The sequence below is a fragment of the Toxotes jaculatrix genome, chromosome 15 (genome assembly GCF_017976425.1).
Source record: "Toxotes jaculatrix isolate fToxJac2 chromosome 15, fToxJac2.pri, whole genome shotgun sequence".
Lineage (NCBI taxonomy): Eukaryota > Metazoa > Chordata > Actinopteri > Toxotidae > Toxotes > Toxotes jaculatrix.
This window is the reverse complement of record NC_054408.1, coordinates 2,188,973-2,206,424: the sequence shown is the minus strand read 5'-3', so window position 1 is coordinate 2,206,424 and position 17,452 is coordinate 2,188,973. Positions and strand designations below refer to the sequence as shown.

General features: G+C 41.2%; 1 protein-coding gene across 1 annotated transcript in view; it reads right to left on the bottom strand.

Moving 5' to 3' along the window:
* kcnh3 (potassium voltage-gated channel, subfamily H (eag-related), member 3) overlaps positions 1-17,452 on the bottom strand; it is a 96,682-nt gene that overhangs the window by 24,223 nt on the left and 55,007 nt on the right. Inside the window, exons 2-5 of the mRNA XM_041057078.1 lie at positions 13,745-13,978; positions 9,207-9,341; positions 2,948-3,087; positions 673-937 (exon numbers count right to left, since the gene is read on the bottom strand). Of these exons, the coding sequence (XP_040913012.1) occupies positions 673-937; positions 2,948-3,087; positions 9,207-9,341; positions 13,745-13,978 (774 nt within the window). The remainder of the gene's footprint in view (positions 1-672; positions 938-2,947; positions 3,088-9,206; positions 9,342-13,744; positions 13,979-17,452) is intronic.

Genomic DNA, 17,452 nt, shown 5'->3' with positions numbered 1-17,452 from the left:
AAGGACGTAGTTAATTTATGAAAAGCAGCAAATGAACAGAAAATGAATAAATAATCAGGAACCTGATGGAACATTTCAATCCACGGTTGTTCGATTGATAAACAGGCCGGCCTATTGGTTCTAACAAATGGGATATCGACTGACAGGAGTCAGCCATTTAACTGAGGGTGGCTCATATAATTTCATTGCAGAAGTTTATTGATGGAGGGCTTGTGTTCACTCTTTTCCATTAAGGCAAATTGTCCACTGAAGAGCGCTCATAGATGTTTCCTACAGTTAGATGGACACGACTGCGGACAGAGACGTCTGTTGTTTTCTAGGAAATGAGTTAGCAATGAGACATAATGGTCACTTGTGAATGGCTCATATCCTTTGGCTGCTGTGTATGCATCATTAAAAACTTCAACAAAACTTTTATGATGACTGATGAGCCTCTCAGATAAAGGCTGTTTTATTGACTTTTACATCAGGGGCAGTGAACGATGAACAAATAGCCGATGTCCGTAGTCACTGAGTCTCGTTAATTACTGAAGTGAACATTGGTAAAAGAAAACGATCATCAAACAAGTGTTAACAGCTTGGATGTGTGTGTCTACGAGTGCGTGTTTGTCACTGTCTCTGCCCTGTTGTGGCAGAGAGAGGAGCTCGAGGAGTGAATCCTGTTTCTCTCACCTAAAATAAACAGGATCTCGACCAGGATGTCGCTGACGCTGGGCGGGCTCCGAGGGGAGCTGCTGCTGCTGCTACTCTCGTCCCGCCCTCCCACCACCGTGAAACACACGTTATAGGGCACGGTGACGGCCACGTAGAAGGTCGCCAGCAGAATCAACCAATCCCAGCCGGCCTTGAAGGTCCCATAGTGGAGGAGGATGAAGCGAGATTTCTGAATGGCTGCTACTTTGTACTCCGGGATAGGAGGCTTCTCCCCGAACATGTTCTGGATCGGATCACAGGGAGAGAGATGTCAACACCAGTTTCTTTTTCTGCTCCAGGTTTCCACTTTTCACACCTCTCTCTTTCTCCCTCCACCTACATGTGCACACACACACACACACACACACACACACCTGCACACAGTGACACGCACACAACTACTGAACCTTCAAGCTCTTCAAGCTCTGACCCTTTGGCAGATCCATCAGCACAAGCCATTATAAAAAGTGTAATGTAAAGTCTATTCTAGATCACAATGATGTCAAGAACCAGTGCTGTGCTGTATATCAGCTGAAATTACAGTGCGTATAAAGTCTATATAAAATAATTCACAGGCCGTTTAGAGTTTTCCATTCGATGTAACAGTGCAGCCATAAAAACGGAGTCTCACTGTAAGTGTGTTATACTGCACAGCTTTAATCAAGTGGTGGAAAAAGGGCTTTATAATTTTACATTTTTCAGGATACTTCTGGAGACAATAGTGAAAAGCAGGTTCAGAGAGATAATGAGGTATCTGCTTGCACATACACTCAGCTGGCAGTTTATTAGGTACACTCAGCTAAAACTAATGTTGTGTAATACAACAATCCTGCAATTAATCCAACTAATGCTGCATTCATGAGGGTTATAATGCTTTTGTTGAAACTGTTTTAGAGACATGTTCGTTTACCTGTGTGGTTGTTTTGAAGCTTCTGTTATTTTGTCCACCCTGTGTACATCAAGGCTAAATAACAGACACCTCTCTGTGTGTGATGCAGCACAGAAAGCAGCACGACAACAACAAGCCTCCAAAATGATCTTAGGTTGAATCAGCACATCTCTAAACAATTTTAACCTTCACGAACGAGGATTTGTCGCAGGTCATTCGTTTTAGCGAGGTGAATCTCATAAACAGTATTAAACTTATATTTGTCAGTTTTTACCTATTTTCACTGAAAGATATTTTATATTTATGATTTTATGTTCTCATTAATAATGAAGTTGTTGTGTTTCCTGCTTGAGATCACTGCTTAACAGACTCTTCTTGCAATGATCACCTCAGAAAAATCTTACATTTAATAGAAAGTGAAGACAAAAATACAGAGGAAACACAAATGAGCTGCTCATTTGAAAAGATTAAAGCTAAAAGGTCAAGTTACAAAACATTTATAGTGACATATTATATTTTCACCCATTTTTAATATTCAAAATAACCAAACATAATTAACTCTAAATATACGTCACCCTTCCAAAAAAAAAAGGATCAAACTGGAAGGATGCAGACTGCTGAAGTCTGCATGTTCGTTTTTTAATCGCTGACATTGGCAAAACGTACGGAAGCTTTTTTTCCCCCAAACTCAGACAGAAGTGAGCAAAGTCCTGGTGACCTTCAAACCATCTGTCAGGCGGTGCTGCCCACTGCACTGCAGCAGACCCACAGGGTGGTGACCAAACACACACAACAATGCTGCAGTGATCGTCCCCTGATAATGACCCTTGACCTGTCTGTGGGGTGTTGGCCTGGAGCTGCTGACAGATCGCACGGATCCTATATCACTTCTAGTTGCCCTCGTTGTTGTAACTTGGGAAACAATTAAACAAACTTCTTTTTATCGTAAAGCAGGAATAACTTTTTATTCCATCCGGATAAAAGAGTCTTTGAAGAATCTGGAAATGTCTTCAAAACAGATTGTTTGCTGTTGAACAACCTGCAGGGGTTTTTAAAGTTTGACTTGTGCTATTTTTACCCTTCAGAAAAACACATTCTTACCTCTGTGACTTGAATGTATTCATCAGTGCAAAAACTCTCCAAAGTAAAAATAATGATTACATGAGATGCACAAACTGGGGATAGGTTGGCATGCAGCACATCTTCTGGCAACCAAACAACTTACTACTCCAGAAGTATGAGATGAAACACAATGAACCCGTCTACTTACTGACCTCAAATTTTAGGACAGTCGTTCAAGGAAGCAGATTAAGCTCAGTCATACGCACTGATCACGATCGGTGCAGATGAACCAGAGAAACTCACATTGTTGATCTTGAGCTTGCTCTTGTCTTGTTTCTGCAGATGTCCTGACAGGTGATAGAGCACAGCTCTGCTGCGGCGCCGGTTGGCGTTGAAGCCTGGAGGGCGAGTTACCTGATGAACCTCCAGACCCGTCTCCTCGTCTGTGGGGGAGATGGAAACACGCTGAGCCACAATCGAAACCACAGCACAGGGTTAGAATTTAAACCAAGCTCTTTCTTATGCTCAACATGTCGACTGAAACACAGCTCCTCTTCACCTGGAGATGGTGCTTTGACAGATATCTGTCAAAGGTCAGGTGCAGTGAAAACATGACCTGTACTGCGTCTTACCTCATGAAAATCAAGTCTGACCATGATGTGGTCTCAGTGAAACAGCCTATAGAGTCAGATACTTCAAACAATCGCTCTTTGTCAGCAATTTTTAGAGTTGAATTCCCTACATGTTAGACCACAGCTCCTCAGTGTCAGTGTTTTTCTGTTCAGCTGTCATTCAGACAGCGAATCCTTCCTTGTTCTCTCCATTTCTACTTTACATTTCCTTCTATGATTCTTCCTCTCTCTGTCCACGGTGTGTGAGGTAAATACCCAGCCCTGTGACCAAATCATTTTCATTTTGAGACAGAAAATTCTGTCTCAACTGTATGGGCGAGGGGGGGGGGGGTCTCAGATTCATCATTATCAACAGACATGAGGTATGAACCAGCATCTGTTCTGGCTGAGGTACAGCAGAGGAATCCTGCTCGTGCTGCAGCGCAGATTTGTAGGATTAGAGATCATTTTCAAGTTTTAAACAGGAGAAACCCGACAATGGCAGTGAAGATAAACGTGTGTCTGTTGAACTACGTTCAAGAAGTGTATTCAAGGTCGGTGGAGGCAGATGGGATGAATTTACAGTGGTTGATAGAAATTCCAGGTTTAATTTGTTGGCTAAACTTCTCTCAAACTCCTGCTCTGCTAAGAATACAATCAAACCAAACATCAGCCTTTCTGCCTCTCTTACTAAATCAATGAGGCTTTTTCTGCATTACTAAAAACCCATTTACACTCGTGATTGATCCCCTCTGACCTGCTGCAATGGGAAATATACAACATTAAAAAAAACAGGTTCAAGGTTTCAGTCCTTGGTTTGTGCAAAAATGTTATCAAAAGTTTAAGAAAGAAGAAATATCCGAGGCACTCTTCTCATAAAAAGTTACAAAGCTTTTAATTCAGGGGCTATTTCACAGTGAATTTCTCAAAAACATGGCATAGATATATTAAAAATAATATAAATAATAATAAAAAGAAAAAAGAAAAAGAGAGAAAAAGAGTATGGGGAAAAACAAGAAAAAAGAAAACAAAGAAATGTTATACTTAATATTACCAGAACTTATTTTAGAAGTTATCTTCTTAATTGGACTGCAGAATTCATAACAGCGCATTTTTAATGTCTGTTTGCTGCAGTTTTATTTTCTCCTTTTCACTTCAAAAATCTAAATTTGCCCCTAAATGTTTTGCATATAACTACATTTTTTTTAAATGATGGGTTACAGCCGTGAACAGGAGGAATAATTTCTGAAAGAAAAACCTGTTTCAGTGAGCAGTGTACACCTGATGCTTGTTTTCAAAGAGACCTGAAGAATCCACCCTTTTAGGGAGTAATGGTGCCGTTTAAGCAGTTGGTTGAAAAAAACACAATTCTTTGCCTTAGAGACAAATCATTGTTTGGAGGCAGAAAATGTGTTTTGTTTGTAAGTGCACAAACAGCTTCAAAGGTTCGTGCTGGTGCTGCTTTATTCCTGCGTTTCTTCCAGATTATATTGGCCAGATTGGCGACACCTGGATATCAAAGCTGTGTGAAACAGATGACTATGAAATCTAGCTAGACCACTCTATGGCCAGCTGGAGCCTCAGATAGGTTTTTTTTTTTTTTGGTAGCTTCATACATTTATGGTTTATTGTATTATTTATGGTAGTATGTGGATGTTGTGCTGTGTTATTTGTCGCCAGAGAAATCTATTTCCTTTCACCCTCTTCTTCTCTTTAATGACTGGAAGACAAAAAGCTCCAGACACAGCAGCCGTGGGTTTTGTGTGGGCTGGCGTCCTTCGCTTGTTAATAAAAGATGGCAGAGCATATGGTCACTAAGAAACCTGCATTTAAACCCCAGGTTTCTGAGTATATCAGGAGCTAGTAACGGTCTCAGTCTATGCATGTGTGTGTAAAAATGAGAAAAAAACTCAAAATACTGCACAAAAGATTTGATCTTTGGCTGAGGTGGGAAAGTTTGTGTCGATAAAAAGCAAAGTGCAGACAAAAACATCAGATCTGTGTGGAGAGATGAGGATAAACAAACACAAATGTCACTTTTCCATCATGTTTTCTACAGTTTCCCATCATGTGAGGTTTGACTGGCACCAACTGGAGAATTATTACCACCAGCTGTTTAACTGGATGAACTCCACCTAAATTCACACGGCAGCTGTGGATGGAAACGTTCATTAATTTGCAGTTTCTTCTGCCAAATTTCTTGAAATTCAGTTAAAATTTGAAACACGTTTGGAAGGAAACGGGTTTTGGAGGCAGGTGTTTCACTCTGAGGCTTTTTGGAAAAGCTGTTGCCCGACTGCTTCGTTTTGAGCGTACTGACACTTTGCACCTGGCATATAAACTCATGGTGCTTTTATACTCTTATTTGTTCAGATTAAACACAGGAGCTATAACATGTAAATCTGAGAGCTTTACAGGTGAAAGGTTTGGTACTGATCTTCTCTTTCAGTTCTGCTGACACAGTACGCTGACGTCTCAGGGTCACTGTTTCAGAAAGTGTTGAGCCAGACTCTTGTTGTGCCGCAGGGTATTTACATCTTGGACTGTTCAACACGCGTTTGCTGTTGGCTGACTGGGGAATGCAATGTTTGTGCTGCGACTACTGACAGTGCTGGTTTTCAGAATATTCAGTATGTTCTCTGGGGGAGCCTGTGTGTGCTAATGGGAAAGTGGGCTGACTATACATTTTAAATTATTAATACAGTCAATTAACACAGTGTGTGTATGCGTGTGAGCATGCTGTCGTGCATACCGGTGTGTGGTGCTTCCTCCTCACTAACCCACTCTGCATTTTGAAAAGAGGCTCAGCTCAAGCTCAGCTGGTCTGCAGGTAAATGCGACTGTTTGAGTCAACTCATCACATTTCTAGCTGTTTGTCACTTTCTCCATCTTTGGATTGATATAATGTCGCTGTGAGAAATCAGAAAATAAAAACCATTTAAATCCTCTTTTCTTTCCATCTATATCATTTGTTTGTCCTCTGTCCCATGTGGCATGCAAGACACTGAATTTGGTAGCTTGAGTTTAAAATGTAATATTTCATGTGGTGTGTAAAACACAGAGTGTATGAAAGCAGGCTTCAATCATTTCTGCCATGAGGCAATAAGATGTTCAGCCAAAGGGAAAACTGAATAAGTGATTTCATGCAGGTGCTCTTTCCCACCAGGAAGCCCAACAGAGAGCGGCTCTGAAAACCAATCTAAAAAAAACCTTTTAAACACTCCACTTCATCCTAAGAGTCTTGATAACTCTGCTCTTCTCTGTCGTTCTCTTCAGGGTCAGAATTTCTCTGATTCAAGACTGTCCCTCCTAACACACACGCTCAATCAATAATGTGTGCCCCACGAAAAACACAGCAACAGATTCATAAGCTGAATATGTTTTCACTGCTCAGATTTCATGTTTGGGGGGGGGGGCGGGGGGCAAACTGGCTTGGCTCACTCTATAAATCCTACAGATGCAGCGTCCTGGCAAATTACAGTATATGACAAAACTGAGTACATCTGTGATAAATATCACTGAAATGTTAAATGATTACAGTTCCTGTGCTTTATTCAGCACTGTGCCGTAACTGTGATCCCAACCTGGTCCACGCCAAACACGGCTGGAGCCCATCTGATCCAAACTAACTTATTTTTGTTTCACCTGACCAAAGAAAGTGCTGCCAGTATTCATGCAGTGTCCTTCATGAAGTGTCAGAGTCTGGTTTCTTACTTGTCCAGGCAGGTCGTCACCGCGTGGAGCCACTCTGCATCAGATACAACCTCGGCCAAATCGGAGAAAGCTGTGGTGTTCACAGGCTCGTCTTCTAATCTTGTTCATACAATAAGCCTTAATTCCCAGGTGTAATCACCTTTGTTGCTGTGGTCACACTGTGGCATTGAGTTGGTACTTTGAGACGTGTGTTTTTAATGTTGTATTATCTAACCTGTTTGTTTTTATTGTACATAAAATTAACCTAAAAATAATAGAATTACTGTGAGGTGACACAGATCAGAATCATTTAACATCGCAGTCATACTGCACTGGGGTGTACTCAGGTTGTTTTATACTGTATATTTCGAAGGCCCTGCAGGTAAGCTATCTTTTTCAAGTCGCAGAAATAAAACAAACAGTGGTAATTGAACTTTTATAGCATTTTTATCCAGATCATTTTATAATATGCTTCTCATCCATTCATGAATTCACACACATCGATGGAAGTAAGCTACCATAACAAGGCTCTGCCCTGAGGGGGAGCAATGTGGGAACCAGCGTCTTATCTTAGACACTCAAAAGTCCTGAGAAGAGAAACGTGAGCATTTTCAAATCTAGAAAAATAAACTAGTTGGACCCTTTTTTTAAAACTTTGTCTTAGATATGAGAATATTTTAAGACCCATTTATAAGATGTATTTTTATTTCCTAAAGTCTGAGTGTCAGCAATTGTCACAGTGTACAAATATCATGTCAGTAGCGTGTGTATATTTCCTGTTTGCAATTAAATCCTGACTGCTTCTAATTAACTCTCAAAAAACTGCATGATAATTTCAACTGACATCCTCCTTCAAGTATCTGCATTTTCACATTTCACACTGAATGGCAAGCTGCGTCATCTCTGACAGAATGTTTATGGTTCACCGTGTGTGGGTTTTATTAGAGTCATTAATATCAATGCAACATTCAAACTGACAGACACTTATTTAATCAGGGTGAGTTTTTACACCAGGGAAAAGACGCAGGATGAAAAAAAAAGCTATTAAAATTATAAACTGATGCTTAATTGTTGTTTCCTTAAATAACTGCTGTGGCACTTATCAGCTGAAAGACAAAATGATGCACGTGCTGTCACCCTCTGCAGTAGCACTGGCTGGTAAAACTAATGCTCAAACTACACAACATAGACGACAGATGTAATGTAACACTGCTGACATAATGAGGACGTTAACATTGCGTGACCTCTCACACAGAAGATATCAGGGGAGATAATTGTGTGTTTTATTTTTGCTGTAAATAGGATTTTATATCGGATGTTTGAATGTGGTATTTTTTACTTATTTATTTTTTTTGCCTTGACAGTTTATTTGCAAGTTTTAGTTCTTTCTAGTGCAGATTTCTTTCATGTATATTTGGGTTACTGCTTTCTGCCCGTGCACCCCCAGGACTACACTCAGAATTACTGTAAGTGCTGAAGTCATGACATCAAGTTCGGTTAAAGCTCTTCTGCTAAAAAACACAAACACAGACTTTACATTAAATACAAGATGATTATTCAAAGAACTATCATCTTAACTTAAACATATGAAGTTATCGTATGCTCTGCTCTAACGCTGGAGTCACAGTCACACTGTCACAGTCAGTGTCGAATGAGCTTTTCTTTCCTCTGTAACAGAACCCAGAAGTTCCAGATTCACTTTGGCTCTATAACCTTCCCCTGTGTGAGATTACTTTGTATTGATAGACAGTGAGTGTGAGTCAATTCCTGCAGGACACGCAACAGAAATAGGCCGATGATGTGGCTGAGAGAGAGAAGAGAACCTGCTGTGGAGAGGAGAGGAGTGCCGGACGGGAAAACATGGACAAAGGACAGAGCAGTGACTGACTGAAATACAGTGAGTCATGATCTTGGGGCATTTTATTTAATTTTTTAATTATATTTAATATTTTTTTAAACCTTATTGAACTGATTTGCATTTTTTAGTATTTTAATAAAACCGTTTTTTAACCATACTGATGCCATATGGACATAGTGGCTGACAGATATGGTCAAAATTTACATGAGCTGCCAAACACAGTGAGGCTCCTTGTGGACTCAGAATGTCCCTCAGCACTCATGGACTGTCCAGTTTGAAAGCCTGCAAGTTCACTGAAGTCCAGACATCTGGATTCAGCCAGTGTTTTAGGTGTTTGAGAACAAGTTCGAATCATCTCTCAACATCCATCACAGAGCAGGTGTCATTTATATAAACTCACCTGTGTCAGGTCCTTGCTCGGGATCCTGGTCCTTCTTCTTGTCAGTGATGTCTTTATGGGACACGAGGAAGAGAACCACCTCACCCTTTTCATTCTTAATGGGTACAATGTCCAAAAGACACCAGAACTGTGTACCTGGAGACAAATGCAAACATAAAGAGTCAATGCACAGTATCAACCCAAATGTACATGATGATGAGGACTCCTTGTTAGTCTCTGAAGACAGTTCTCTGTGACTCTGGCTGTGTGTTTAGGCAGGCTGTCCTGCTGCAGAGAGAATGTGGGACCGATCAGACGCCTCCTGATGGTGTCACGTGATGAAAATCTGAGTTACTGTAGCCTTTCTGTCAGCTCCAACCAGTCTGACCATTCTCCTCTGACCTCTCTCAGCTACAGGCTGCTTCCGTCCACTGAACTGATGCTCACTGGATGGTTTTCCATTTGGAGATCAGCAGTACAGCAGCAGAAATACTCAAACCAGCCCGCCTGGTACAAACAATCATGCCACGGTCAAAGTCACTGAGATCTGATCACTGATTTCAAAGTATTTTCCATTTCTAAAAGACGCCGTGCATCACTGATAACACTGCTAATGTCATTAATATGAAAATGATTGGCCTTGGCCAGGTGAGAGGGCATAAGCTTCCCACAACTTTTCCACTTACGTTCATTACACTCAGAGGTACCATGTGCCTGCAGCTACACTGAGCCTGGGTGGAAAGCTACTTTTCCTGTGTTATGTAAACCCTCAGAATCCACTAGAACCTGATGTGAGCGTGTGCAGTGTGTAGAGGGCAGACTGAGGGAAGTACACGTTCACTTTAAAGCTCCACACGTCCGTGATTTAACCGAGAACTAGGATCCTACAGAAAACCCATAAACCTTCGCTGCATGAGATTCTTCTGGCTGTTTTGCCGAAGGAGCTTTTGGACTCTGACCACATTCGCTATCACTGCTGAACATGCATCATTTAAGCATGTGTCTTTGTGGTATTGCTATAAGTCTGTGTCTGCTGTGTTTCTTCTCTGCTTCAGCTCTAATCACACCGAGCAGTCAGAAATGTGCTTTGATGTTTTGTTGTTTCACTGTAATTTGTTGGTAATGAGAAAAATGTCAGACTCACCCTTTAAATAAGGTTATCACACAAAACAAGTGACCCCCTGCTGGCTGGTACATAAATGCATGAAATCAGGCTGAAACAAGCTGTTTTGGTTTTCTGTTTCTCACCTGTAATCTGTAACCCGTGACGCTGTGAGCTGAATTCGGTACACTGCATACTGTTTCCTAACAGGGGATCACGAATGTACATAATGCATTCAAATAGAGCAGGAGGATTACCTCAATAAAAACATTCGCCATATTGTGTCGGGATCTGTTTGTGTTTGACTGGAACACCATGGTAAACAATAGCAGTAGAAACAGCATGTTCTGTTCTGTTCTGCCTCTCCATGCATAAGAATAAGAGAGGTCTGAGGATGAAAGGCTGTCGGTGATATATACTGATTATTATTAATACATTAGAGCACAGAACTGTTACTGAAATAAGGTTATGACCGGGGTTTATTCTGCTGATGGAACATAACTGGTAATTACTGAGTGATATGTATAATTTCATCAGTTATTGTACTGTTATGACTAGTAGTTATTAAAGGCCCTGCACACACAGGTGTTTTCTCTTTCTCAAGAGTCACTGAACTCTATCTGCAGTGAATAAGAAGGACAAAAGTGCTGTTGTTTTTTAACACTGCACACAGACTCCAAAGCCACTAAATTTATTCAAAAAGCCAACGTTTCGATCCAGGTCAGATCTTTGTCGGGTCAAAATGCTAAAAAAAAAAACAAAAAAAACCCAAAACAGGTACTATGGTGACAGGTGTGCTTAACCATCCAAACCACCCAGTGTGATAAACATGTCAGAACAATTAACAATTCAAAAAGCTCCATCTCAGACAGAAGGAGCACAAAGAGAAAACATTAAAATATCAACAATACACCAAATAACACAGTTAGACGAAAGAAAAATGGGAACAGATTTGAATTTTTGTTTTCATTTCACTCACTTTAATCACCAAGTACTTTCTTCAATAACTTAATCGTAACTTCTTTTATTTCTTAGTATTTATTTCTTGTCGTTCATGTGTATCCATTGGCCTGAGATTAAAAAGGTTACTGCAAAATGTATTGTGTTATACAGTAAATCCAGTTGATATGAATATATTGTGTGGACTCATAATATGGATAAAATGCAATTTTAAAATTGTGCCCCAGGCTTCAGTGAGAGAACTGCGGTGATCAGAGCGAGGGAACTGGATATGAATGTGTTTATTCTTTTCCTTGCTCCCCTGGAGAACTGCTAAAATGCTAATGTGAGCTCATGGAGAGCTGATAAAAGCATGAAACACTTCTAATGTGTAATTTGTGTGTGTTTGTTTTATAGCCCTCTGTTGCTCTTTGTGGAGGCCTATATCTCAGAGGAGCAGATGTGTCCATGTCTCCGTGTCTCTCTTCATCTGTACAGCGCATTCAGAGACCATCCTTCATTTTTCCCACACTTTGTCATGCTGCAGCTTTTTTGCTAAAATCGTTTATATTCATTCTTTTTTCCCCTCAGTCTACACTCAGTCACTCATAAGAACAAAGTGAGAAGAGAAAATTTTAGCAAATTTAGTAAAAAGAAAAATCTGAAATATCACATTGACATAAACGTTCAGACACTTTACTATGACACTTCAAATTTAGCTCAAGTTGTCAGTTCAGATCCTCTTTGAGATTTTCCTTGACTGGAGCCCACCTGTGGTAAATTAAACTGACTGGACATGAGTCTATATGAGGACTCACAGCTGACAGCGCGTATCAGAGCTAAAACTAAGCCGTGAAGATGAAGGAGCTGCCTGCAGAGCTCAGAGACAGGACTGTGTCGAGGCACAGCTCTGAGGGAGACTGCAAAAAAAAATTCTGGTGCATTGATGATTCCTAAGACACAGAGGCTTCCACAATTCTGAAATGGAAGACATTTGGAACGGCCAGGACTCTTCCTAGATCTCACCACCTGGCCTAACTGAAGGCTCCTGGTAAGAGAGTTAACCAAGAACCCGATGGTCGCTCTGGCTGAGCTCCAGAGACGCTGAGTGGAGATAAAAGACACTTCCAGGAGAACAACCATCGCTGCAGCACTGATCTGGGCTCTCCTCAGTGAAACACACATAGAAGCTGTTTGGAGTTGGCAAAAAAAAAGCCCCTAAAGCACTCTCAGACTGCGAGAGACAAGATTCCCTGGTCTGATGAAACCAAGGGGGAACTGTTCGGCCTCAGTTCTAAGCATCAAGTCTGGATCACCTGCCCAACACCATCCCAGCAGGGACACACAGTGGTGGCAGCATCAGCTCTGTGTGGGTGTTTTTCAGGGGACAGGGAGACTGGCCAGGGTTGAGGCAAAGCTGAATGGAGCGAAGCACAGAGATGTCCTAAATGAAAACCAGGTCCAGAGCGCTCAGGACCTCAGACGGGCCTGAGGGTTCACCTTTCAACAAGACAATGACCCTGAGCCAAGATGACTCTGCGAGCCCTGACTTGAACCCAATCAAACATTGCTGGAGAGACCTGAAAATGGCCGCCCATCCAACCTGACAGAGCTTGAGAGGATCTGCAGAGCAGAAACTCAAAAAATCCCCAAATCCAGGTGTGCAAAGCTTCATACCCAAGAAGACTCGAGGCTGTAATCACTGCCAAAGGCGCTTCAACTAAGTACTGGGTAAAGTGTCCGAATACTTATGTCAATGTCATATTTCATTTTTGCCTTTTTATAAATGTGCAAAAATGTCTAAAATTCTGCACTGGGTGCAAACCAATGATGGAAACAGTGAAGCATCCAGACACGTATCCATGTGAGCTCCTTTATTTTTTATTTGTGAACTGAGCCTTTGCCAATTTACCTCCTCACTCATCTTTCTCCCTTTCATCATTAATCACAGCTTTGATTTATTAATAATGAATAAAGAGCGGATGAATGAGAGGAGCTTTTTCTCCTTCTGTTCTTCTTTCACTGCAAAATGTTTCGTTTTCCTGTTTTGCTGTTGCTCTTTCTCTCGCTTTCACACTTTGCTCTCTCTCAGTTTTTCCTCAGCTTCCCGTGAATACTGTGTCCTACAGCGTCTGGACTGTCGTCGACTGAAGGCAATCATAACAGGCTGCATGTACTTTCAAATGTACATATTTATATTCACATATATTTAAGTATCACACACTGACTTGGTAGGTTGCCCAGCTTTTATACATGCATACATGTCATGTTTAATTTTTATTTTTTAGGTTCATTCAATAAAAAGTAACATATGGAGAAATGCTGTAGTTGCAAATAAACTATTTGCCCAGCTTTACACTAAAGACTCCACTCAAAGATATTTCTGATATTTAGTTGAGTTCAAAGTGAACGTGCTGCAACACACACGCTAAACTACTTTGTTTACTGGAGTACTGGTCAAGTGGCTGATGAGCAAACGTTCAGCACAAACAAACACAGATTTCTCATCGAGTCTCACCTTCCTTCTTGTAAAAGACCAACTCGGTCTTGAACTCCCTCCTCTCATCTAGGGCGCCTTGGATCTGGGCCGTCAACCGGTCGCTGGTTTCCGGGCCATACAGGAAGTGACACGCGCAGCTCTTCTGCATGAGCTCGGCGCGGGCGTAACCAGTGAGCTCGCAGAAACCGTCCGAGCAGTAGACGATGGGGTAGAGCGACTGCACCTGGGCGTTTCCCAGAACAAAGTTGCTGTCTGTCAGGAGAGAGGAGAGAAAGGAGAGAGTGATCAGCTGAGAGGAAAACAACACATATAACCAGCTGATTTCATCTGAGAATTCAGCTCATTTACATCTGCTTTACGACATGAACTAGACCTGAGTGGACATTCAGAGTCATCCATCTCTGATATGTTAAATATGAAGCTCTTCCCCTGCACTGACTCTCAGATAAAACCATTTACACTTTTCTAGTCAAAGTATCTTGAATTTTAATTGAGAATTCTATTTTGCCATGGTCTCAATGTTAAAGACTTTTATAGTACAGCCAAGAGTAAACCTCTGTGGGCAACACTGAGAACTTCAAAGACATTTTTGACTCTATCAGACTGTTGAGTATTTGCACAGTATATCTAGTATCTGCAGCTGGAATCCACAGACCCACTATCAAAGTAAGAGTCACACCATGATTGTAGGGATCCTACACTCCCCAAAGAAAAAAACGAAGTTAATTTCTCTCAAAATATTCCAACCGATGCACATGAAGGCAGCCTCGATGTGAGAGGACACAGATTGCCGGAAGCACAGTCGCTGGTTTCCAGAGCGAGGAGGCCCGGCAGATCAGTAACAAGAATTGATTGGGTGAAGAAAACACAGTCGAGAGTCATCACGAAACCTTATGAGATTCCATTAATTGATGCAGCCAGTAGCACATCCACCCTCCCCCAAGTAACAGTCTTGTGTATAGGCAGGGACATGCCCGGCATGATCCTCTGTTTTCTTGCTTTTGAAACAACAGCTCAGCTCTCAGGCTGCTGATCGGTGATCAGCAGAAGACAGATGTGTATGTGTGTGTTTGTGCATGCGTAAATACCAAGTGGAAAATGTTGCCAGTGCATATTCAGTTAATGACCCCGGGCATGTAGATGGGTGAACACTCTAAAATGGACTATTCATTACTTTGTTCTCAGACGTTCTCATTGATTCATCAATTCTGAGAACCCTCGAGACCCCAGTATTAAATATTTTATGGCCCAACAATGACTTGTGCTGTGTGTGTGTGTGTGTGTGTGTTTGTGTATGTGTATGTGTGTTGTTTCATCGTTTGCTTTGAGCCTATTTGAGAGACAGCTTAAAATGAAGTGCTGACACAAGGAACTTATCAAACCAGCGAGAAAGGAACATAAGGAGGGCAGGATACATTTCTGAGACTATGCTTCTACGTTAACATGTATTTTTCCTCAGATTAGCAGCAGTCAGTCACAGCACAGAGCAATCCGTCTCATTAGGTAATTGCTCCCTTGTCTGACACATGCACACTTCCTCCGTTTCCTGCCCTCACTCCGTCTTTTCATCCTCTCTGGGGTGACGGCAGAAATATCCAGTGATGCTGACAAAAACACCAAATTACAGAGAGGTGACGACCACCTTCCCTGAAGTCCCCACTGGCTGTCATGCTTCCCCTCTCTCTTCATCCTGTGGGAGTAAACCCTGATGTCATCCGGTGCACGGTGCTTGGATACGCTACCAAACAGGAGACACGAAGCTCCTGAAGGCTTCAAGAGTCGACTTCCAGTAACTATACAGCGACGGGACTAATATGCTGTTAAACCAAGTTAATAAACACGTTTACAACGTCTTCTGTCTCCGGTGACTTTGACTGTAGAAGGTGGTGACTGATCCAACAGTGTTTCAGAAGATTTTCTTATACTTTTATGTTTTTTCAAACTTAATTATTATTATGAAAAGATAAGTCTGTCCACAATTCCATGAAAAATCAACTACACATTAATCAGACTCTCAGAACTGTTTGACTTTCCTTCCTCTGTGGCTTCTTCTTTTCTGCTGAGGATGTGAATCGTTCAAAAACAAGCCACATACTGAATTTTTAAATCCACCCTGGTCAACACAGCACAGACACAACACTGAGTTAACTCAGCAGTTACCCACAAGGCAGTGGATTGTTTTCACCCAGTGTCAGTGTTGTGCATTAGTGTGAAAACTGTTATATAATCTACACCAGCTCTGTTACAACGGACAACACATCTGTGAAAGATTTAAGATAAAAGTGCTTCTGTATAAGTTGAGCACATTTGCTGCTGTTCATTTTTGTCTCCTTAGCAAAGACAGCAAGCTGAGCCTGATTTCAGGGCATCGAGATCTTAGACAGTGAGTGAGACAGTGAGTGACTGTGTGTGTCATAAAAATCCGCCCAAAAAAAAAGAAAACTCACTTCAGGCACTGAACACAACAAACCAACAGTCATAACAAGCCATAACAAGTGCAGGATATTGGATATATTTGTATTTGTCAGTATGTTTACAAGTACTTATAAAGAAAACATATATATGGTAATAAACCACTCATATAAACTAGGGTACTATTTGTATGAGTGTGATAATAATCATAGAAAGTAAAATATGCAGACAGTGTGTATCTACAAACAAAGCTTTTAACATAAATTATACATTTACAACTTCAGTTGTGAAAGTCAGTATTTTCCTGTCGGCTGTGTAACAAAATAAATATCCGTATTTATACTTGTGTAAACTCTCTAAATGTCCTGTAATATAAAAGCTTTACAAAAAGCTGCATGTACCTGTGGTGAAATGCATCCAGACAGATGCCAAACCTCCAGCCATGACTGGACATTAACGTGTCCCAGTCAGTGTGTGTTTCCAGTCTCATCAACTTGTCAGCAGTGGGGTGATCCACTTTTTTCCCTGGGCAACGTGTGACAGGCTGCCTGAACAAAATCATAAACGTCAAGCTGCTGAAACGTGTCACTGCTGAGACCTGTTGTCCAGCGTATTGTCCAGCCCTGAACCAAAACAGCCACTCGTGGAAAGGCCTGCTCTGCCCTGTACGGCTTCATGTGACATGTTCTGTCCAGTTGTTAGTCCTTCACGCAGCACCTCTTATAAAGTCTCACAAACTTTCCCTGTTTTCCAACAATGCAAACCATCTAATGTGATTTAGTAACACCTGTGGTTACTGGTGATAACAGTATTAATAACAGAAGTCCCAGAGTTCAGTTTGAAATGACATATTTATCATTCACTGGGGGCAGGAAACGCACAGAGCAGCTACTGTGTCAGAAAGACAGAGCACAAACACACGCAACTGGTGTGTTTCCCTTGTTGTTCAGACATGATGAATATCTAATGTCTTCTTTAATGTGTATGCTGACAGATTATGCACTAATTACTGCTCTTGTCTTTGTGCAGTATGTGCAGGTAATTGTTTCCTGTGAATCCCGTCTGCATGAGCACACTGTTGGAATCAAGCACAGGACTGTTGAACTCCAACACTGATAATGCAAACTTCTATATCGAGAGGCAACTAATGAGCGCACAAATACATGTAACTGCCAGAGCAGAATAAATACCAGCTGTAAACAGTATTGAAATTGGGTTTCATATCATAAAATTTGAACTCTAAAATGAAAATGAAAATACTATTGTGCTGTAAAAGACAAGACAATTTTTTGTACAATAAAATATACAACAACA